This window comes from Alligator mississippiensis, chromosome 11 (assembly GCF_030867095.1).
Source record: "Alligator mississippiensis isolate rAllMis1 chromosome 11, rAllMis1, whole genome shotgun sequence".
Classification (NCBI taxonomy): Eukaryota; Metazoa; Chordata; order Crocodylia; family Alligatoridae; genus Alligator; species Alligator mississippiensis.
This window is the reverse complement of record NC_081834.1, coordinates 29,995,924-30,015,355: the sequence shown is the minus strand read 5'-3', so window position 1 is coordinate 30,015,355 and position 19,432 is coordinate 29,995,924. Positions and strand designations below refer to the sequence as shown.

Genomic DNA, 19,432 nt, shown 5'->3' with positions numbered 1-19,432 from the left:
ACCTGGACAAGGGAGAAGAGATAGATGTCATATATCTTGACTTCAAAAAAGCCTTCAATCTGGTGTCCCATGATCGCCTCTTGGAGAAACTGGCCAATTGTCGCCTTGGGTCCTCCATGATCCACTGGCTGGAAAATTGGCTCCGGGGTCGGACCCAGAGGGTAGTAATTGATGGAAGCCACTCATTGTGGTGTCCTGTGACCAGTGGGGTCCCCCAAGGCTCTGTCCTTGGACCCATACTGTTCAACATCTTCATTAATGATGTGGACACTGGAGTCAGAAGCGGACTGGCCAAGTTCGCCAATGACACCAAACTTTGGGGCAAAGCATCCACACCAGAAGACAGGCGGGTGATCCAGGCTGACCTGGACAGGCTCAGCAAGTGGGTGGACGAGAATCTGATGGTGTTCAATGCCGATAAATGCAAGGTTCTCCACCTTGGGAAAAAAAACCCCGCAGCATCCTTATAGGCTCGGCAGTGCTATGTTGGCTAGCACTATGGAAGAAAGAGACTTGGGGGTCATCATTGACCACAAGATGAACATGAGCCTGCAATGCGATGCTGCGGCTAGTAAAGCGACCAAAACACTGGCTTGCATCCATAGATGCTTCTCAAGCAAATCCCGGGACGTCATTCTCCCCCTGTACTCGGCCTTAGTGAGGCCGCAGCTGGAGTACTGTGTCCAGTTTTGGGCTCCACAATTCAAAAAGGATGTGGAGAAGTTTGAGAGAGTCCAGAGAAGAGCCACGCACATGATTAGAGGTCAGGGAAGCAGACCCTACGATGACAGGATGAGAGCCCTGGGGCTCTTTAGCCTGGAAAAGCGCAGGCTCAGGGGTGATCTGATGGCCACCTACAAGTTTATCAGGGGTGACCACCATTATGGCCCCAAGGGATGACGAGGTTGAAGGGTCACAAACTACTTCAAGATCGTTTCAGGCTGGACATAAGGAAGAATTTCTTTACTGTCTAAGCCCCCAAGGTCTGGAACAGCCTGCCACCGGAGGTGGTTCAAGCGCCTTCTTTGAACACCTTCAAGATGAAACTGGATGCTTATCTTGCTGGGATCCTACGACCCCAGCTGACTTCCTGCCCTTTGGGCAGGGGGCTGGACTCGATGATCTTCCGAGGTCCCTTCCAGCCCTAATGTCTATGAAATCTGTGAAAACCATGGTCAAAACATTTCGACTAGCCTCATTTTGTTTCAAGGCTATTTTGATGGCCTTTGTTTCATTTCGATTTTGATGTTTCAACCTTGAAATGAGTCGAAATAGCGTCAAAACGAAACGGCTGTCGAAATTTCGCACAGCCCTACTCTACCCCAGGGGTGGGCAATTATTTTGGGTGGAGGGCTGCTTACTGAGTTTTGGCAAGTTATTGATGGCACATGACAGGCAGCCAAGGGCAGATAAATATAAATTTTCTAAATTTTTTAGGGGCCCCGTGGGCTGAATAGAATGGCCTGGCAGGCTGCATCTGGCCCGCGGGCCACATTTTGCCCACCCCTGCTCTACTCTCGTGTTGAAGCTGGACCAGAAAGAGAATAAGCCAGAGGGAGGGTGGTTCAGTGAGATGGGTACCATCCAGGAAGGGTGGTTACCTTGGGCCTCTGCTGCCATGCCCAGTGGCGTTTCTGCAATTTGCATTTCATAGTCATTTGATAAAACAGACCAGGGGTCAGCAAGATTTTTGGCTTGAGTGCCAAAAACACCCCAACTTCAACCAATGCCTCAAGTTGGCATGCTAGGAGCAAACGGCAGGAGAGCTGTGAGGGACCTGATCCTTGCTCCTGGCGGCAGGTGCACATGCACCTCTGGGCAGATGGTGGTGGAGGGGGTGGGGTTGCACTGCCCTGCCTTCTTCCCCCACCCCCTGCCCCCCGTGGCCCTGAGGTGCGCATGCAGCTGTTACTGGCCATGAAGCCTGGGCTGCTCACAGCAGATGGCAAGCAGGCTGCAGACTGCTGCACTGGGCTCCGGAGTTCCACCTTGGGTCCATGGCTGGTGGCAGCTGCACATGAACCTCAGGGTGCATGGGGGGGGGGGGGGGGAAAGAGGTCAGGGCAATGCAACCCTAGCCCCTCCTGTGCTGTCTGCCCAAGGGTGCATGTGCCCCCACTGCCAGCAAGAAGCAAGGCTGGGGCTCTGGAACTCAATGCAGTGGCTTGCAGCCTCCTGGCTGCTTGCTACAAGGCTGTGGCTGCCCGGCACAGAGCTCAGGCTGCTCACAGCAGGGTTTGCAGCCTCCCCACTGCCTGCTGTGAGCAGCCAGGGCTCCGTGGCTGGTAGCAGCTGTCCAGAGCCTGGGCCAGCTGTGGTGTGCTGAGTGAAACGGACTTGTGTGCTATGCTCTGGCACATGTGCCAGGGGTTGCCAACCCCTGAAATACACAGACAGCAGTAGATAGCTTTTGTGCCATTGGGCACAAGGGTCATAAGTCAAGGCCCTCATCCTTCCAGGGTAGAGTCCACTGCACTATGCCACATTCCCTCTGTTTTTGCTCTCCCTCTGGTCCTACTTACTATCCCTTCTTGGCAGTCATCAGATTCAATTTCAATAGGAGCAGCAGAGGGTCCTTTTGGCCCTGCCTAGCAATCAGGCAGGGAATTGGGTGAAAACTACAAGCAGGGCCTAGACCCTGGATCTTCCTCTCTATGAACAAGTGACCTATTAGTATTGAGCTAAAAGGTGGTGGGAGGGCTGTCCTCTTCCATTTTTTATGGCGTAAGACCCTTCATCTACATAGGTGACCTGAAATGTTCGTTATACAGCTGAAGTCAGATGCAGAAGTGCTACTTACTCAGCAAAAGGTAGAGCTAAATGTGAGCTTGTGCCTAGTTTAAAACTTTTAGAACTCTGCTTTGTCAATGAGCATCCCTTCCCTTTATAATATTATTTTTGTTGTTCTATCAGTTACACTGCCATAGATTCTAGTTACTCAGACATGCAAGTCATAACTGAAGAACACTGAAGTCACTAGAATATTCCTTTCATTTTAATATATCAGCATTTCAATAGTATAAGAGGGAAGTATTATTGGTTGAAAAACAATCATAATTAAATAATAGATGCATTGCCTCCCAGCAATTTTTGCTGCAAAGTATAGTGGAAAGACTGATCATTTTTACCTGAGATTAAAGTTAATTTATTTCAATCTCTCTCATTCCTACATTAGTTTTAAACAACTCCACATGATAAAGATGATTTAGGTGGATTCAATTCTTTCACAATTTTGTACTGCAGTGAACAGTGGCTCAATCAACATATATACTCAGAATATGAGATGCACACGTAGGTCAAAATGCAATCATCATTTTTTTCACAAAAAAGACCATGCATTGTGAAGCTATGCCATAGGACATAACTGTGAAAAAACCCTCTCTGTCTACTGTGTTAGACTTGTAGAAAACTAATGCGGAACTGAAGGAACTCTTGGAAATGTTTACTTTTGATTTTGCCTGTATTACAGATAATTTGTACATGAACAGGCCCCTGGCTCCTGCTGGTTTCAACTGTCAGTCATAATCACTTTAAACCTAAATGTTTACAATAAAAAAAGTAAAAGACTTTATTCATACCAGTTGTGGGCTTTAAAGTGAAAAAATGTACATGAGATGTGAGAAAAAAACCCCCACAATTTTTTGTATATGCTGCTGTGGGTGATTTTGTTCAAGCCAGAAATATAATGAATCTTTTACATTTAAAAGGTTTAAAAAAATCTTTTCATTCTCTCTCACAGATGAAGAAACACAGTAGTCAGTTCCATGGCAAATGACAGGCACTAGACTAGACTAGTTTTAAAAAGCATTAAAAAAAAACCTGTGCAATTTAGCTTCAAATTAGGTTTGGTATCTGTAATAACAAAATGCCAGAAAATAAGGGTTCTATGAATAAACATGATCAGTTTTGGGATGATTATTTAAGCAGATTATCTGCATCTTTTCTTTATTACTCACTAACACTAAAACACCCAAATTGTTTTATCAGGAGTATCAGTCATCAATGTCATGTTTGACGGCATGACTTGTGGTTCACTCTCCAGGCCAGTTAATATTACAAGAATAACCTATTGCTGAACTTCAGAAGCGATAAGAAAGTAAGAATGTCCCAGCTATAAAAAAGACACATTCTAGTTTTCTTTTAAAATGTCAAGGCATACTTTATTCCAGGAACACAATTACTACCCTCTTTGTATTATTTGGTTTATTTCTTCTCTTGGAGTTAAGCCTCGTATAATATGGATCCTTCTCTTTGACCAGCCTGTTTAAACTAATTCACTCCTTGCGTGTATCTGAAGGAATAGTTACTGTAACATAATCATTGTCCTGCTCTCAATTATCATTAACATGGAAAAACAGGTGAGTGTTTAAATTAGTCACACAAATTAGAGGGTTCTTTTTGTTTAAAGAAAGGCCAGGCAGCCTACAATACTGCTGGGTGCCCACTAAAGAGTTCAGATTCTGCCATAAAGGAGATATGTAGAACAGATGTACAAGATAGGCTGGGAGAAAAGATCAAGCCAAATAATAAGTGCTCACGTAAAAATAGAATTTGTGGTGCTCAAACTGTTGGCTCACAGAAGTGAACAAACATTTACCTTTGATTCAGGAAATGCAGCCACATGCCCGCAGTGGCTCAGGCCAGAAGCCAGGGGGTGCTTGAGAAGGACTTTCTGGCTGTGTGTTTACTTCCTCTTTCTGCTGCCCCCAAAGCCTCTTGGATTTGTAGTCCAGAATTACAGCAACAGGACTCTATAGGGTTGCTCATCACTTCCTCTTCCTGCTTCCAGGTGCCTCTGGGATTTGAAGTTCACAGCTGCAGCCAGCAGTAAATTTGAGTGGGGGGAAGGGCCGTTTAACTCCCCACCCTGGCCCCAGGCCCCAGCCAGGGTTTGCCCAGTGGGGGGCAGACCTCCTTCCCGACTGGGCTGCATCCCCAGTTGGGCTTGCCCCCACCCCTATGCCAGCCAGCCCTCACTGCTCCAACAAGGAAGCAGAGGGGTGGGGCCAGCCCTGCTCTCTGGAGCAGACGGCACAGCCCAGTCCAGGGCTGCAAAACATGCTGGGATGCTGGGGAACTGTGATTTAATTTGAACCAGGAAGGGGTCTGGGACAGAAGTTTCATAAATTGGTTTGACTCAAATCAGTTAAATCTGATACTACGTTCAACCAGGTTTATCTTAAACCAGTTTCAGCCATTTTGAAACTGGTTTATGTGCACTGAGCTTCTGTTGTTATAGGTTTAAATCAGTTTCTGATCACTTAAACTGGTTTATGTGTAACTTCTGTCCCTAACCCAGAAATTCAGTGTACTTAAACCACTTTTGAAATAGCTGCTACTGGTTTAAGATAAACCTGGTTGGATATAATATCAGACTTAATCAATTTAGGTCAAATCAGTTTATGGAAATGCTGTACCAAATCCCCTCCTGGTTCAAGTTAACTTACAGTCTCCCAGCATTGCAGCATGCCTTGTAGCCCTGGGCTGTGCTGTCTGCTCCAGCGGAGCAGGGTCTGCTCTGCCCCTCTGCTCCCCACCCAGAGCACTATCACTCTTTTGGCTGGCTGAGGATGGGAGAGGGGGGAAACCACCCTTTTGGCCTGGCAATGGCTCCCCCTAGCTGGGTGCTGCCAGCATGGGGGAGAGGGGGGCAGAGAAGCCTGCAGTGGGGGCTGGTCTGTGTCCCCTGGAGGCGGGCTGGGGTCTCCCAGTGAAATCCCCTCCCTCAGCCTCCAGGCCAGCTGAGGTGGCAGGGGGAAGTCCGCAGCAGGGACTTAGCTCCATCCCTCAGAGCCAGGCTGGTGTTCCCCAGTCACACCCCCTTTTCAGCCTCCATGCTGGCTGAGGTGGGGAAGGGGAAACCCTGCAGCAAGTCTCTCACCCACCCCCCCTGCATCTGGCCCAGAGGCTGAGGAGGGGGCATGGCTGGGGGATGCCAGTCTGGCTCCTGGCACCCAGCTCTGGAGGGTAGAGCCAAGCCCCTGCTGTGGGCTTCACCTCCCCTTCATCTGGCTCAGAGTCTGAGAAGGGGGAGTGACTGGGGGACCCCAGCCTGGCTCCCAACTTCAGGAGACAGTCAAACCCCTGCTGCAGGTTTCACCCTGTGGAAGCTGAGGGCTTCTTGTGAAAACTCAGGCTTGTAGAAATATACACAGTTTCATTCCCTCTGATCCTGCTTATTGCCTGTGGTTCTTGCCCGCCATGTCTTTGATCTTAAAAAAAAAATCCCAAAGGAGAAAAGTAAATACTGGGAAGCAGAGTGCAGATTCCTAATGCTTTTCTGTTGGCTGCCCAGACTCTTTGCAGAGTTCCACCATCCCCATCCTCTGCCCTTACCACACCAGTTGTATTCTGAGCCAGTACTCGAGCAAGCTGCTTACATGTGATTTGTTCAAGGATTGTCATCCAGATTCATCCAGCAGCCAAAACAGGCATTATCTTAATTACTGTAATAAAACAAAAAACAAACCAGCCTCCTTCCATTTTTGTATTTGTGACCTGACTTGCTGTTTCCCTGGACAAAATCCTATATATCTATAGCATTCCACCAGGGGAGCTTGTAATTCACACCTTCATTAGCTACTGACAAAGATTTACATGCTGCTCAGTTTTATTCTGAGATAACATACAGTATGCAGCAACATTCTGTAGGATGTCACCTAGGATTCTGTATTCTAGTAAATTAGTAAGGGAATTTAAAAATAGTTCTCATATCAAACAGCAGGAAACAGACTCTACAAACTGCTGTTCTAAGATGATTCATGAGGTGAGGGTTGTTTTACTATTATTTTTTTAATCTGCAATATTCTTCCCAAGTACAACCGAGTTCTCTCATTGGGGCTGTTATTGTTAGTCTATTTAAAAGTCATTAAGAACAAGATTCTCCTTACAGTGTGCTACATCTGAAGAATTCCCCACTCTTCCTTCACAATATGCATCAGATTTATATACAAATATTTCATTTACGGCTCATAGAGAACTACTATTCTTTGGCTTGTTGGTATTGCATTAATTTTTAAACAGGTTTTCATTTTGCATTTCCTTGTGCAGTGCACAATGTGTTATGTTCTACCACATATGAGCAGAGGTTATTGATGGTTACAAGCGAGAAGGCAGTGTACAGACATTCCATTTGTGCTGGGAGAAAAGTGTTTCTCCTGGTACAAAAAAGAGAGCGCACAGACATTCAATGGCTTCCTTGGGGAAGAAAAATGGCTCTTCTACAAGAAGTTAGATGAGTTACTGAAGAGGAAGATCTTCTCCCCCCAGTCTAATTTCAATACCCACATATTTCTCAGGACAGGGAGAGGAGAGAAAGGCACCCAATATCCTAGTCTGTTCTCTTGCAGCCTTACAGCCATAGCACAGCTGTCTCCTGCCCCTCAAAGGCAGGGCTAGACACAGGCATGGGTGAACTGGGTGGCTGCCTGGGGTCTGGATAGAAAGGGGGCCTGAAAATGGTAATTTTTTTGTCCTATTATCATTATTATGTCTGGCAAAGGGGAGCCTGATACTAAATGTTTGCCCAGGGCTCCCAGGAGTCTTAGTATGGTGCTGCTCAGAGGCATGCAGCCACAGGAGATTTTGTGACTTGGATTCAGGGAGACTGCTCCCAGAGCTGGTTCCTAGCCTCTCAGCTTTAAATGCCACCCCTGCCACTCATCCGGAGAGGGGTGTGGGGGGCAAGACTGCAAAACTCCAGAGGCTGGGAACCGAGCTGGGGAAGCTATCCCTGCCTTGGTTTATGGCCCCATGGGCTTTAAATATTGCCTATGCAAACCAGCTGGGCAGCACATGTAGTGATTTAAAAGCTGGGGAGCTGGGACACAGGGTTGGGAAAGCTGTCCCTGGCTCTTCTTCTCCATGTCTCAGGCTTTAAATCACTCCGCGTGAAGCCCAGATGGGGGTACTGCCTATTGACAGCCTTCCCCCTTCTCAGGCAGGGGTGATGATGGGCTGTTAAATAATGAGCTCTCACAAGGGTGGGGGTGGCCCAGAGAACAGCCCTCTAGCGACTCCTTGCTGGTGGACTTGCCTGTATAGCTTTCCATCTAGGGGACTGAAACATATGTATGTATGCTCCAGCTCCTGGCCCAAATTTCTGAGAAATTCGTACCATTTCAAGTGAACATCTGTCTATGGCCTCAGTATGGACTGCAGTGCTCCATATGGAAGGACAGATCAGTTCCCTGCATACTCCTTCCTACATGCAGGTACTCAGGGTAAATAAAGAAGGGCATGGCTGAAGACTGTGTATATCCAAGGGGAGATGGACAAAAGCATGATCCTTGCTTTGCTACTGATGGACTGGAATTCATGTTTTCCTTCTTAGGCCACACTCCTGCTATGACAAAAGACTACACTGAGGCAGCACCACAACGTTGTTATTTATGGATCACCGACCTGAGGGTAGGTTTTCTCAGACAGCAAACTGTTAAAAAACAGACCTGAATGGAAAATTGTGGAACAAGAAATCATACACAGACTGGACTGTATTAAGTATGGTTTTAAAATGGGACTATGAGCTCTTCAAGGCTGGAAAGGACTAAGTAAATTAGTCATGTATGGATCATTTTCTTACTGAGATTGCAACATACTGCAGCTGCAGATGCTACCACAGCCAGAAAAACTGCTGTCCAGTAGCGTAATGAAGGAGCGGACAATCAGGTCACCAGCCCTGGTTATCAACCTGGGGTGGGGGAGACAGTGGCGAAAACAGCAGCAGAAGCTGGTCTGCTGGATCAGCTGCCACTATGCCATTAACAGCAGATAATGATACTGCCCCTGTAGGTCATGCTACCCAGAACATTCAGGCATCCTGTTATGTTTCTACTGTTGTCAGCATGCAGTCAACCCATATCTACCCAAGCTACCAGTCTACTGCTTGACTAGTATACTGCCAGGAACATTTGGACCTACCAAAAAGTTACTCATTCTCTTTCAGCATGTCAAATTTTCTCATAAGACTAAAAACTGATTTTAATTATTTTAATTTGCGCAGCTCTCAACAGTTTCTCTTTGACTATCATTCAAATCATGTACAATCTATTTATTCTATTCTGTGTAGGTTCTTATATCACAAAACCTCTCAAGTGCATCTTGGCCCAATGTGCTGAAGAATCTAAAATTAGTCCAATACTGAAAAAATAAATATTTAATGATTATAAGTACTGTTTGTCATACACTAAAATAGTTAAAAAAAACCCCTATCTTGGCTATAATATTTACTCACTATGGATACCACAGATATTGCTAAATTATATCCATGATAAAAATCTGCTTTGTTACATTCAAAATACTATGCATATTTTTAATATTAACTTGAACCCTTCTATGCTTGGCTTTATAAATAATATAATCACTGTACTTATTTTTTGTCCATATATAATTTTGTAGCTCAAAATAGTGATTCAAAGGGTAGGAACAAACATTGTACTTGTCTCTGGATAAGTTGTGCTTGTGTTTATCTTAGAACAAAAATATTCTGGGATAGGCCTGTACACACATAATCTGTCTAACCAGGGTTTCGTGAGCAGCTGAATACAATGCCACTTTTCTGCCACTGATTCAATTATGCAATTCTAGATTAACTGTACAGATGTACTTTGCAGTACTCCAGGATAAACTGTTACTACTCCTTAGCTGTGAAACATTTTGTTTAAGATTTATCCTGGGACAACAGACATGGATGTCTGTACAACTGCACTTATTCCTGAGATAAAATGGTTTATTCCCAGGATAAATAAGATGTTTGTTTGCAGCCTCTATGAATCTCTTTTACATGATCACTTTACTGGGCCATTTTAACTACAAAGCTCCCCCTTCACACTTTTACATAGGTGACAGGTGAAATAAGCTAGTTTGATACAGGATCAAAGCATGTCTAGACTTTTTTCAGAGCTTGGCTAAGACCAGATGTATTCAGCCTCTTTGCATCTGGTCAGTGGGGATCCCCACAGCTCGGAACATCTGGCAGTGAGGTAGAGGTAGCCATTAATAGGGCCACCCTCTCCCCTGCCAAATTCCCAAACCTAAACCCCACATGCCCAGTCAGAGCTAGGCTCTGCCCCATTACCCCTGTGGGGTTAGGCTGGGGACAGGCCAGGCCCTCCACCCTCCTGAGGCTGGGCCATGCCCCATTTCCCCAACGGGACCGGGACACACCCTCTTTTCATTGTGGGGTGGGCTGGGGCCAGGCAACGACCCTTGTCCCCCATGGGGTTGGGTTGGGCCCGGATCATGTCCCCTTCCTCCCCATAGGGCTGGGACATGTCCCTTTTCCTACTTCCCCACCCAAGGGGCTGGGTGAAGCCTCCTTCCTCCCCTGCAGGCCCAGGCTCAGACCAGGTTGTCCCCCATGCACCTCTGCATGGATGGATGGTGGCCACCATGCCAGCCCTTGATGCTGGATAGGAACCACCATCCAGTTCCTGCCCAACTAGCCTATGGAAAAAGGTTAAGTGCCACTGGTCAAGGCAACCAAGATAAAAAAAACAACTCATAGTCAGAGCCAGATTAAGGCACAGGGGCCTAGGCACAAGCCAAGGGCCAACTTCTGGAGTCATGTGATTCTAGCACAATCTCCAGCTCTAATACGTCCATTGACAGCAACTAATGCAGATGAAATAAAGACAGTAGTGGTCTCTCAGTTAGAAAGATCTTAAACTAAATCACTGATACTCATGGCATAAGACTTCAGGCATTAATAAAAAATGATCAGAAAAGGGACTTGAGTTGTGAGAGGGTTATAAATGTTTTCAACAGATGATCTTTTAAACATAATGCAGCATGTTTTGGAAATAGTGATATCACATCCACAGCAAAACTTAAATGAAATGATTCAATAAAGCATTTATTAGGTAGTACCAAAAAATAACTTTTAAAAGGTAAGATCAATTTCAAAGTTAAATCATTTTAATGCCCTGCCAATATGCGAAAAGAGAATCCCTCTTTTATTATAGTGTATGCTTATAGCATACATTCAGAATGGATTCCTTCACTTCAATAACTAATTTTTTATGGTACTAAAATGACGACTGTTTGAATTTATGTTACCACATCAGCAAGAGTGTCGTTATTGTAACTTACCTTACAATCCTTTTTTAAAATTTGCCAAGGGAATACAAAATGTAATCTTAGTCTAAACTTCTCCAAAATGTAGCTTCTATTGTACAAGTCATACATTTTAGCTAACATCTCTTTTTCAGATTCCCATTCTGTCAGTTGAGGTTTTTCCTCTATAATTATTACTGTAGTGAAAACTTGCCTACAGTTGATCAAATCCAGAAGTCTCAGTAGTTCCATGGAAATAGACTCAGACTAGCAGGGAATAAGATTTATTTTATTTAAAATAAATAAGTAAATAAATACAAGCTATTGCCAAACTCCTGATGCAGAACTGGAGCAGCTGCTCAGCTGGCATCTCAATGTCATTGGCCACAGTGAAAAAAAGCTTTTCAAGAGATAATTGGATAAAATAAGCTATGGGTCAGCAAGCCACTAGCCCTCAATCACAGCAAGTTTCATCAGCTTTCTGGTAAATCTTAAAGACTCTTATAAAATGTCCTTATGAGGTTGGTAGGAAAGTATCAACAACTTCCTGTTACAGATGGAAAAAGCCAGGCAGGCACGTTAACAGATTTCACAAAGGCCACAAAAGAAGTCAATATCAGCAAAGCAGAAGGCCTTTGCTCTCAGCCTATTGATTTGCCCTTGCTTGCACGTAGAGCCTACACAGACTGCTGCCCCTAAGCATAAAGCAAGTCTAGAAACATTTTTAGCCTAAGTTAAAATAGTTCTAAGGAAGATTAAATAGATGAACTGGCACTTCCCACAGCAGATCAGAAAGACCCAGGTAGTTCAGTCGGTAGGGTGATTGGTGATAGAATGGAAGAACCTGGATTAAATTGCAGGTGAGGGCAGTGGGTTTCCATTCATTGTTTCCATTGCCAGCATAGACCTGAGGCCCATCCAGCCTCCTATCCAATGGGTTATGAGGAGCTAACTGGGGGTAAATGCAGCTGGAGCAAGCTGCTCACCACATTATCTACTTCTTGGGCAGAGGTTAAAGAAAGAGTGATTCTCTGCCTCTGCTAACCCCAATGGGCCTCAGTGGCTGGTAAACAGAACACCTTTACCATTACATATCTTCTTTTTTACCTATTTTTGGTATAAAAAAGGAGTACTTTCTTCCTTTGTTATACACACAATTTCCATTAGTAAATACAGAAGTTACCGTATGTAACTAGGGGGGAAATTATTATTGGGGTCTTTAGAAAAAAACTTCTGGCATGTGTTTTACAGTTACTTCATATTACTCTTTAGACAATGATAAGAGCTTTACATTAATATCTCTGTAGATTATCCACTGAACATTGTGTACTGTCAAGTTCAGAAGCTCAAACTTGGGGCCTATTTTTGTTATCCTCCTTTGTGTTGAGTAATACCTTACTCTGAGTAGTCCTATTGAAATCTAAGAGTTCTCTAGTAGCCAGAAAGACACCATGGTAGAATCATGCCCTTGATTTACGCTCCTAATGAAAGTGAAGTTGGTAAAGAAATAGACACATGATCTAAGGGAGTTGGACAGCAGAACTTTCAAGTGGTTAAATTTGAAAGTCCTCAGGTTCCCACCTATGTTTAGGTGAACTGATCACTTTAAAGCTTGTTGTTTCTGAGCTAAATGGAACCTGTAAGGAAAACTATAAAGTTATGTAAGTATTGGGGTAGTTGTAGAGAACAGATGGCCCAGCTCTGTTACAAGGTACAGATTTTCTTGAAAGAAGTAATTGCACAGTTATCAGTCATTCTGGGATACAACAATCTCTAATTCTTTAGGAAAAAGATATGCCTATTTCAGAAATTCCCAAAATTATGTTACTTATTCTTGTAGCTAGAATCATTATTCAGACTCACAGAAGGGTGATCTTTTATTATGTATTTGACTTTTGGCAGTGCTGTGTTAGAAGTGTAATATGCCAAGTGGGCAGTCTATGGAAAGAAATGCAAAGACAAATTTTAGTGAGCCTGGATGGTTTCTGTGGACTCGTATTTCTGATAACAGTGCTTTTTCTACATGTCTGAGTCTCCTAGTTATCAGAATTACAGTATGTGGAGCTTTGGCCCTTATTTTGTGCTTAAGTGACTCATATTTTGTTTTTAATGACAAATATTTTTTGTTTTCAACATTTTAATCTTGAAGTTTTTCCCAGGAGCACTGTTGTGCTCATTCCCCTTCACCCTTACCTGCATTTTCACCCTACAGTAACTTCCCCTACCTCCCACAATATTACAAAATCACATAACATCACTTTTCAAGAAAAATGTTTTAAAATATTTTAGAATGATAATGGGGAATGTGTATTTGCTCTTTTCATGACTCACTCGTGATAATTTAAGCATAAATTATAATCTAGCTGTCCAGATTTTAAAACTGTTTTTTAGTGGCTGTGTTCAAAACGTGGCTAACTGTGTGCATCTTGCAATGAATATTCATTTTTTAAACTCTCCTGAACAAGGATACAACATACAATCCCAACACCTTTACAATGTTTTCTGTTTTGCAGGATGAATTCCACAGAATAAAGAGTAGTGCTGGCTTGAAATTGGCTCCTACAGGTTACCCTTTTGAGAACTAAAGGCAGCTGAGAATACTCACAAAGCAGAGTTAGCTTAGGAGTCTCCAAAGCATAAAACCAGCAGGGGGTCATGGGGCTGCCATGTTTGTCATTGTGCAGAAAGCACCTGGGATCTCAAGAGCAGAGGCTAAGAGTCAGGGCTTCCAGACACCTGGCTATGCTGCAGAGATCCCTGAAATCCTATGGTCTCTGCCTCCAAAGCATTTTGCACAGCCAAGATACTTTGCAGTTATGGATACTGGAGGCCCCTGAATGAGATGGGCTACACGGCTGTGTTGCCCCAGAGCTGTGGATCTTGGAGCAGCCCACTGGATGAACTATTAGGAAACCAGGGAGGGTTTGGGTCAGACACCAACCAGAAGTCTGCCCGTCTTTCATCAACTTGTCAAAATTGATATGTTTCTATTTTGATTTAGATCAGTGATTCTCAACCTTTTTAGACTAAAAGCACCCTTTATCAGACTCAAATCACCCCCTTACCAGACTCAGACACACCCCTGCATAACTTTTGTGAATTGCACAGCACCCTATAAAAAAAAATAATTTAATTATTACAGGGTTTACCTCCTTACAGAGGGGGCAGGTAATAGGGATCGGGGAGCAGCTGGGCAGGAGTACCTGAACCTGCCCTTATCTGCCTATCTCTTCACACCTCACTTAACTCCTTACCCTTTCTAGGAATAATGGGTGCAAACTAGTGGAGAGTAGATTTAGGTTAGACATTAGGAAGCAATTTTTTTTACAGTAAGGGTGGCCAGAGTCTGGAATGGGCTTCCAAGAGAGGTGGTACTATCACCTAACTTGGAGGTCTTCAAGACGAGGGTTGACAATCACCTGGCTGGGGTCATCTGATCTCGGTCCTCTTTCTCTGCCAGGGGCAGGGGGTTGAACACTATGATCCATTGGCTCTCTTCCGACTCTATAATCTAGGAATCTATGAAAACCCTTCAAAGGACTTCACAGCACCCTGGTTGATAATCACTGTTTTATATGAATACATGTTTTGAACCAGAAAAGTCCCTTTTTCAGTTGGGATTTCAAGGGGCAAAAACCAAATTAGGCCATTCAAGATAAATCATTTTAGCTAATTTTAGCTGCTAATAAAGTACCTCTAGAAATCCTCGGGACTAGATACTTTAAATTATCAGTGATAAAACTTACTCTATGATGAGTAAAGGAGAGGAAGTTTGCAGTTCTGACAAATTACTTGCTAGTAAATTCATTGTAGGTAACCGATTATATCTGTACAAACAGCAGGTCTGTTGAACTTCTGGTAGCCCTCCCTCTCCCCATTCACAACATTCTATTGAGAACAGCTCCATTTTATAAGCTCACCTGTTTAATTCCCAAAGCAGAGTATGCATGTGGCCACAAAGGCTGATGCTTTTCAGACACTTAAAGAAAAAGTAAAGAAAAAAATGGATATGACAATAACAAATACATTTACCTTCCATTAACAGCAAAGCACAGTCGACACATTCCATGTAAAACTGCTGTAGCATTTTGCAGAAAAGTAGCTATTTTGGGATTCTCATCAATAGGGCCTTGGACTGAGAGGAAACAGCAGCATAATTTGTCTATCAATCCTATATTCACCACATAACTAGAAGAGGAGGGAAAAACACCATGTTAATAAGTGGCACCTCAGCAATTTCTGTGACTTATTTCCTTTAGTTATGCCTGCATCATCAGTGTCAAATTGTATACAAAACAGTTCCTGAACTCTCAAATATACAGTCTTACAAGGGTAAATATATTTAAAATAAATAACTTAAAATAGATCAAGTTGCAATAATCTTAGATTGGCCCTCTTTAGTATCAATAGTTTCCATTAAGAGATCTATCAAGGGGTAATTTTTATTATTTCTTTTAAGTAACATGAATGTAAATGTTTATTTTATCATACTCTTAGCAGGACAGTGGATCTTGCCATAATAAAATGATTTATAATAAACTTTATAGCTTTGCAGTAACATAATTTTTTTTGTATGAACCAATTTTCTATGACAGAATAATGCAATAAAGAGGTGGTGTTACACAGATAAAATCTTATTACACTACAAACTCAGTAACAACCACTTTATAGCTTCGCTTTTATTTTACAGACAACAATTAACAGACTAACAAATAATACTTAGGTGGAAGATTTCTACCACCAGACGAATCACAGCATCTTGTGGATGTCTAGCTGTAACAGGTAGCCACTCTGGATCACCCTTAATGTGGCCCACACACCTGTTCCTGGGGCAACCGCCCACCTACTCGCCTGCCATGCCTTGTTCTTAATTGATTAACTGGTGTTAATTAGTGGGAGGCTGCCCTTGTACCGCCCCGCTCCTAGGGGGCACTATCTGTGGCTCCGTTTCCTCCCCTGCATCGCAGTCCACACCTCGCTGATGGAATCGCCATTGTCTCCATTCTATCACTATTTGGCCCCCTCCTGTTCTCCCTGGGCCTTCCTTCTCCATGCCCACACTTGGGCTTCCTAATAATGCTGCCCCCTATCTGGGGCTCCCTGTGCCCACACTTGGGCTTCCTTTCTCTGTGCCCACACTTGGGCTTCCTAAGAATGCTGCCCCTTGTCTGGGGCTCTCCATGCCCACACTTGGGCTTCCTAATAATGCTGCCCCCTATCTGGGGCTCACGGTGCTTAACTTGGGGCTTCTCAAATGCCCCTCTCTGGGCTGGGGTCTATGTACCCTGTACACAGCGCCTGTACTGGCGCTGGGGTCCCCACGCTACTGTGGGTTCCCTATGAGGCCTCCTCCAACCCCTAATAGCCTCACCCAAACCACCGGTTTAACAAACAACAAAATACAAGCCCCTGGGCTGTAACATAAATTGAAGCCGCCTGGCTATAACAACATTGCTCAAACCTCAAGAGCTGCCATAAGCTATACCTGTGGTCAGGCTTCTTCCCGCATCCTGGCTTAGGGAGCTCCTGCCTCTCTGGCTGCTGGCAGGCAACTGACTCTGGCCCCAGCCCCTAGGGTTTATAAGGGCAAGGCCCTGCCCCTTCTGGTCAGCTGACCTTCCCTGGTTGCCCCGGCAACCCACAGCTGGGCTCCTTATTCCCTGTTAGGGCTCTTTCCCTGGCAGTTTCCCTTCTCTAGGAGCAGGGCACCTCAGTGCTCTGTGACACTAGCCATCAACCAAAATTAACACAGACAAAAGTAAGGTCCTAATTTTTCTCCCAGAACATCCCCTTCTGCCTTTTCCATTATCATGACAGGACCACCATTTTCTATACTGATGACTCAAATGTCTCTTAAGATACAATGTGGATCAAAAATGTTGCTGCTTTTTCCTATACATCATCACCCAAATATGACCTTTTCTTCCTGGCCTCACTGCTAAGACTCTTGTCTAGGCCATATTCACCTCGTACCTTGATTGAAGCAAGGAGGTAGGGAGCTATAATTCCAATGAGGGCTGCTACCAACCAACTTGCAATATTTATGTATTGCGCGCTCAGCTAGTCTCATGAAAACAGCCCAGTATTCCTATGCATTCTCCAAGCCTGCTTGCTTGTCAAACCTGGCTGTATATCTTTTCTTTCACGCTATAAATGGAAGATGTCATTTGCTATATGTTTGTCTCGTATCTAGTCCAATGGAACCTTGACCTGACTGAGGGTTTTATGTGTTGTTTCAACAGATGCAATAAATAATCAATAGAATTAGGTGACTCTTGTGCAAGGAGGTGTCTAACCTAAAATAAAAAAAAGACAATCTCTGTTCCAGTCTAAATAAGGAAATATTGAAACTGCTCCTAGGTTTGGGAATGAAGGTCCCTGTCTGAACAGCCTATATACCAACATCCCACACCAGGATGGCATCCAAGCCTGCCTTGCATATCTACAGGAACAAGATTACAACTCAGAATACAGACCCAAAGATATTACTGACCTTATACACTTCATCCTCACACACAACAATTTCACTTTTAATAATCAACACTTCCTCCAGATGATGGGAACAGCTATGGGCACTAAAATGGCCCCACAGTATGCTAACCTTTTTATAAGCCACCTGGAAGAAGACTTCCTCAAGAACTGCACCACCAAACCCTTGCTATACTTAAGATACATCGATGACATCTTCATCATTTGGACTGAAAACCTGCAATCTCTGATTGAGTTCCATCAGAAATTCAACAATCACCATCCCTCCATCCGACTTTCTTTAGAATACTCCAGCACCAGCATTTCCTTTTTAGACACAATGATCAGTATCCAGAAGGGTAAAATACAGACCACAGTATACAAGAAACCCACAGACCAACATACATATCTGCACAGAACCAGCAATCACCCTAAACACACCAAAAAAGCTGTGATATACAGCTAAGCCCTCAGATACCACCGCATCTGTACTGAAGAGAACACCCGGGATTTGCCACCTCATCAATGTTAAAAAGGCTTTCACCCAACAAGGACACTCATTCAGAGAGATAGATTGCACGTTTGAAAGAGCCACCTGGATACCACGTGAAGAACTGCTGCAGTACAGAAGAAAACCCCCCACAAATTGCACACCGCTGGTGATGACATATCACCCCTCCCTTGAACCTGTACAGAAAATCCTCAAAAAATTGCAACCCATACTAGAAAGAGACCCTATTCTTAAAAAGATCTTCCCAGAGCCACCCATCCTTGCCTTCAAACAAGCACCGAACCTCGCCAACCTCATCACCAGAAGCAAACTTCTTCAAGCCCAGAACACACCAAAAGGATCCAGACTGTGCCATGACAAGAAATGCAAAACCTGCCAACACATCTCCACCACCCCCACTATTACTACACCCCACAACCGAGCCATCAGCATCCCAGGATCTTACAGCTGCACCTCCAGAAATGTAATATACCTCATCCAATGCACCAAATGCCCTGATGGAAAATACGTAGGAGAGACCAAACAACAACTGCGCACCAGAATGAACGCACACCGGAAATCTATCAAAGACAGAAATACCCAATTACCGGTGGGGGCACATTTCTCACAGGAGGGCCACTCTCTCTCCAATCTCTCAGTCCTGATTCTCAAGGGAAACTTACACAACACTTCCCAGAGACGAGCCTATGAGCTCCATTTCATCAGCCTCCTGGATACTAGAGATCATGGACTAAACATAGACATTGGATTTCTGATGCATTATAGTCTGCCTGGCAACTGACTCCCCAGCCCAGCCCCTGGCTTCTTTACTTTTCATTCCATCCAGGAAGAGCACACACCAACTGCTGAAACTTCCTTAGCCTGACGAAGGGTTTTTGAACCCGAAAGCTTGCTTAATAACTTTTCTCCAACTATTTGGGTTGGTCTAATAAAAGATATCAAATTCACCCAAGGAACCTTGTCTGCCTGTCTGAACAAAGCACTTTTCAGGGATTGACATCTTTCTGTGGCTAGAAGCTAGACTTTCTGCCAACATTCATGCTCTGGGTACACAGCTATTGGAAGCAATGAGGGTAATTCTGAATTTAAATTAAGCTGAATACAAAGTAGCAAAACTTGCAGTTTTTAAAAGGTTGTTTAAAAGTTGAAGTTTGACAATTAAAAGTATTCAAAGATGCTCAACCACTACATAAGACTGATTGGTCAGATAAAGTTAGCCTTGTGAGTGACTTCCATTTAGCAATGTGAAAAGTTGCAAATATTTGGTTTATTTTGCTTCTCTCATTTAGGCAATCCACTTGAATCATACAGGTGATAAACATGTTGTCTGGTATTGGCAGGCTATTTGCAGAAAGACACTTAAGGAGTTAGTTGTGTGTTAAGTCACCAAAAGAAAAGTGC

The 19,432-nt window shown here is 43.9% G+C and overlaps 1 protein-coding gene across 6 annotated transcripts in view; it reads right to left on the bottom strand.

The window, feature by feature from the left end:
* The window catches only part of SCAPER (S-phase cyclin A associated protein in the ER), a 372,539-nt gene that overhangs the window by 54,574 nt on the left and 298,533 nt on the right, over positions 1–19,432 (bottom strand). For 5 of the 6 annotated variants that reach the window (XM_014606103.3, XM_006261352.4, XM_019477699.2 and 2 more), the window contains one exon: positions 15,085–15,240. The exons of the other annotated variant lie outside the window; for it this stretch is intronic. In XM_014606103.3, coding sequence (XP_014461589.2) covers positions 15,085–15,240 — 156 coding nt within the window. The remainder of the gene's footprint in view (positions 1–15,084; positions 15,241–19,432) is intronic. 6 annotated transcript variants of the gene reach the window in all.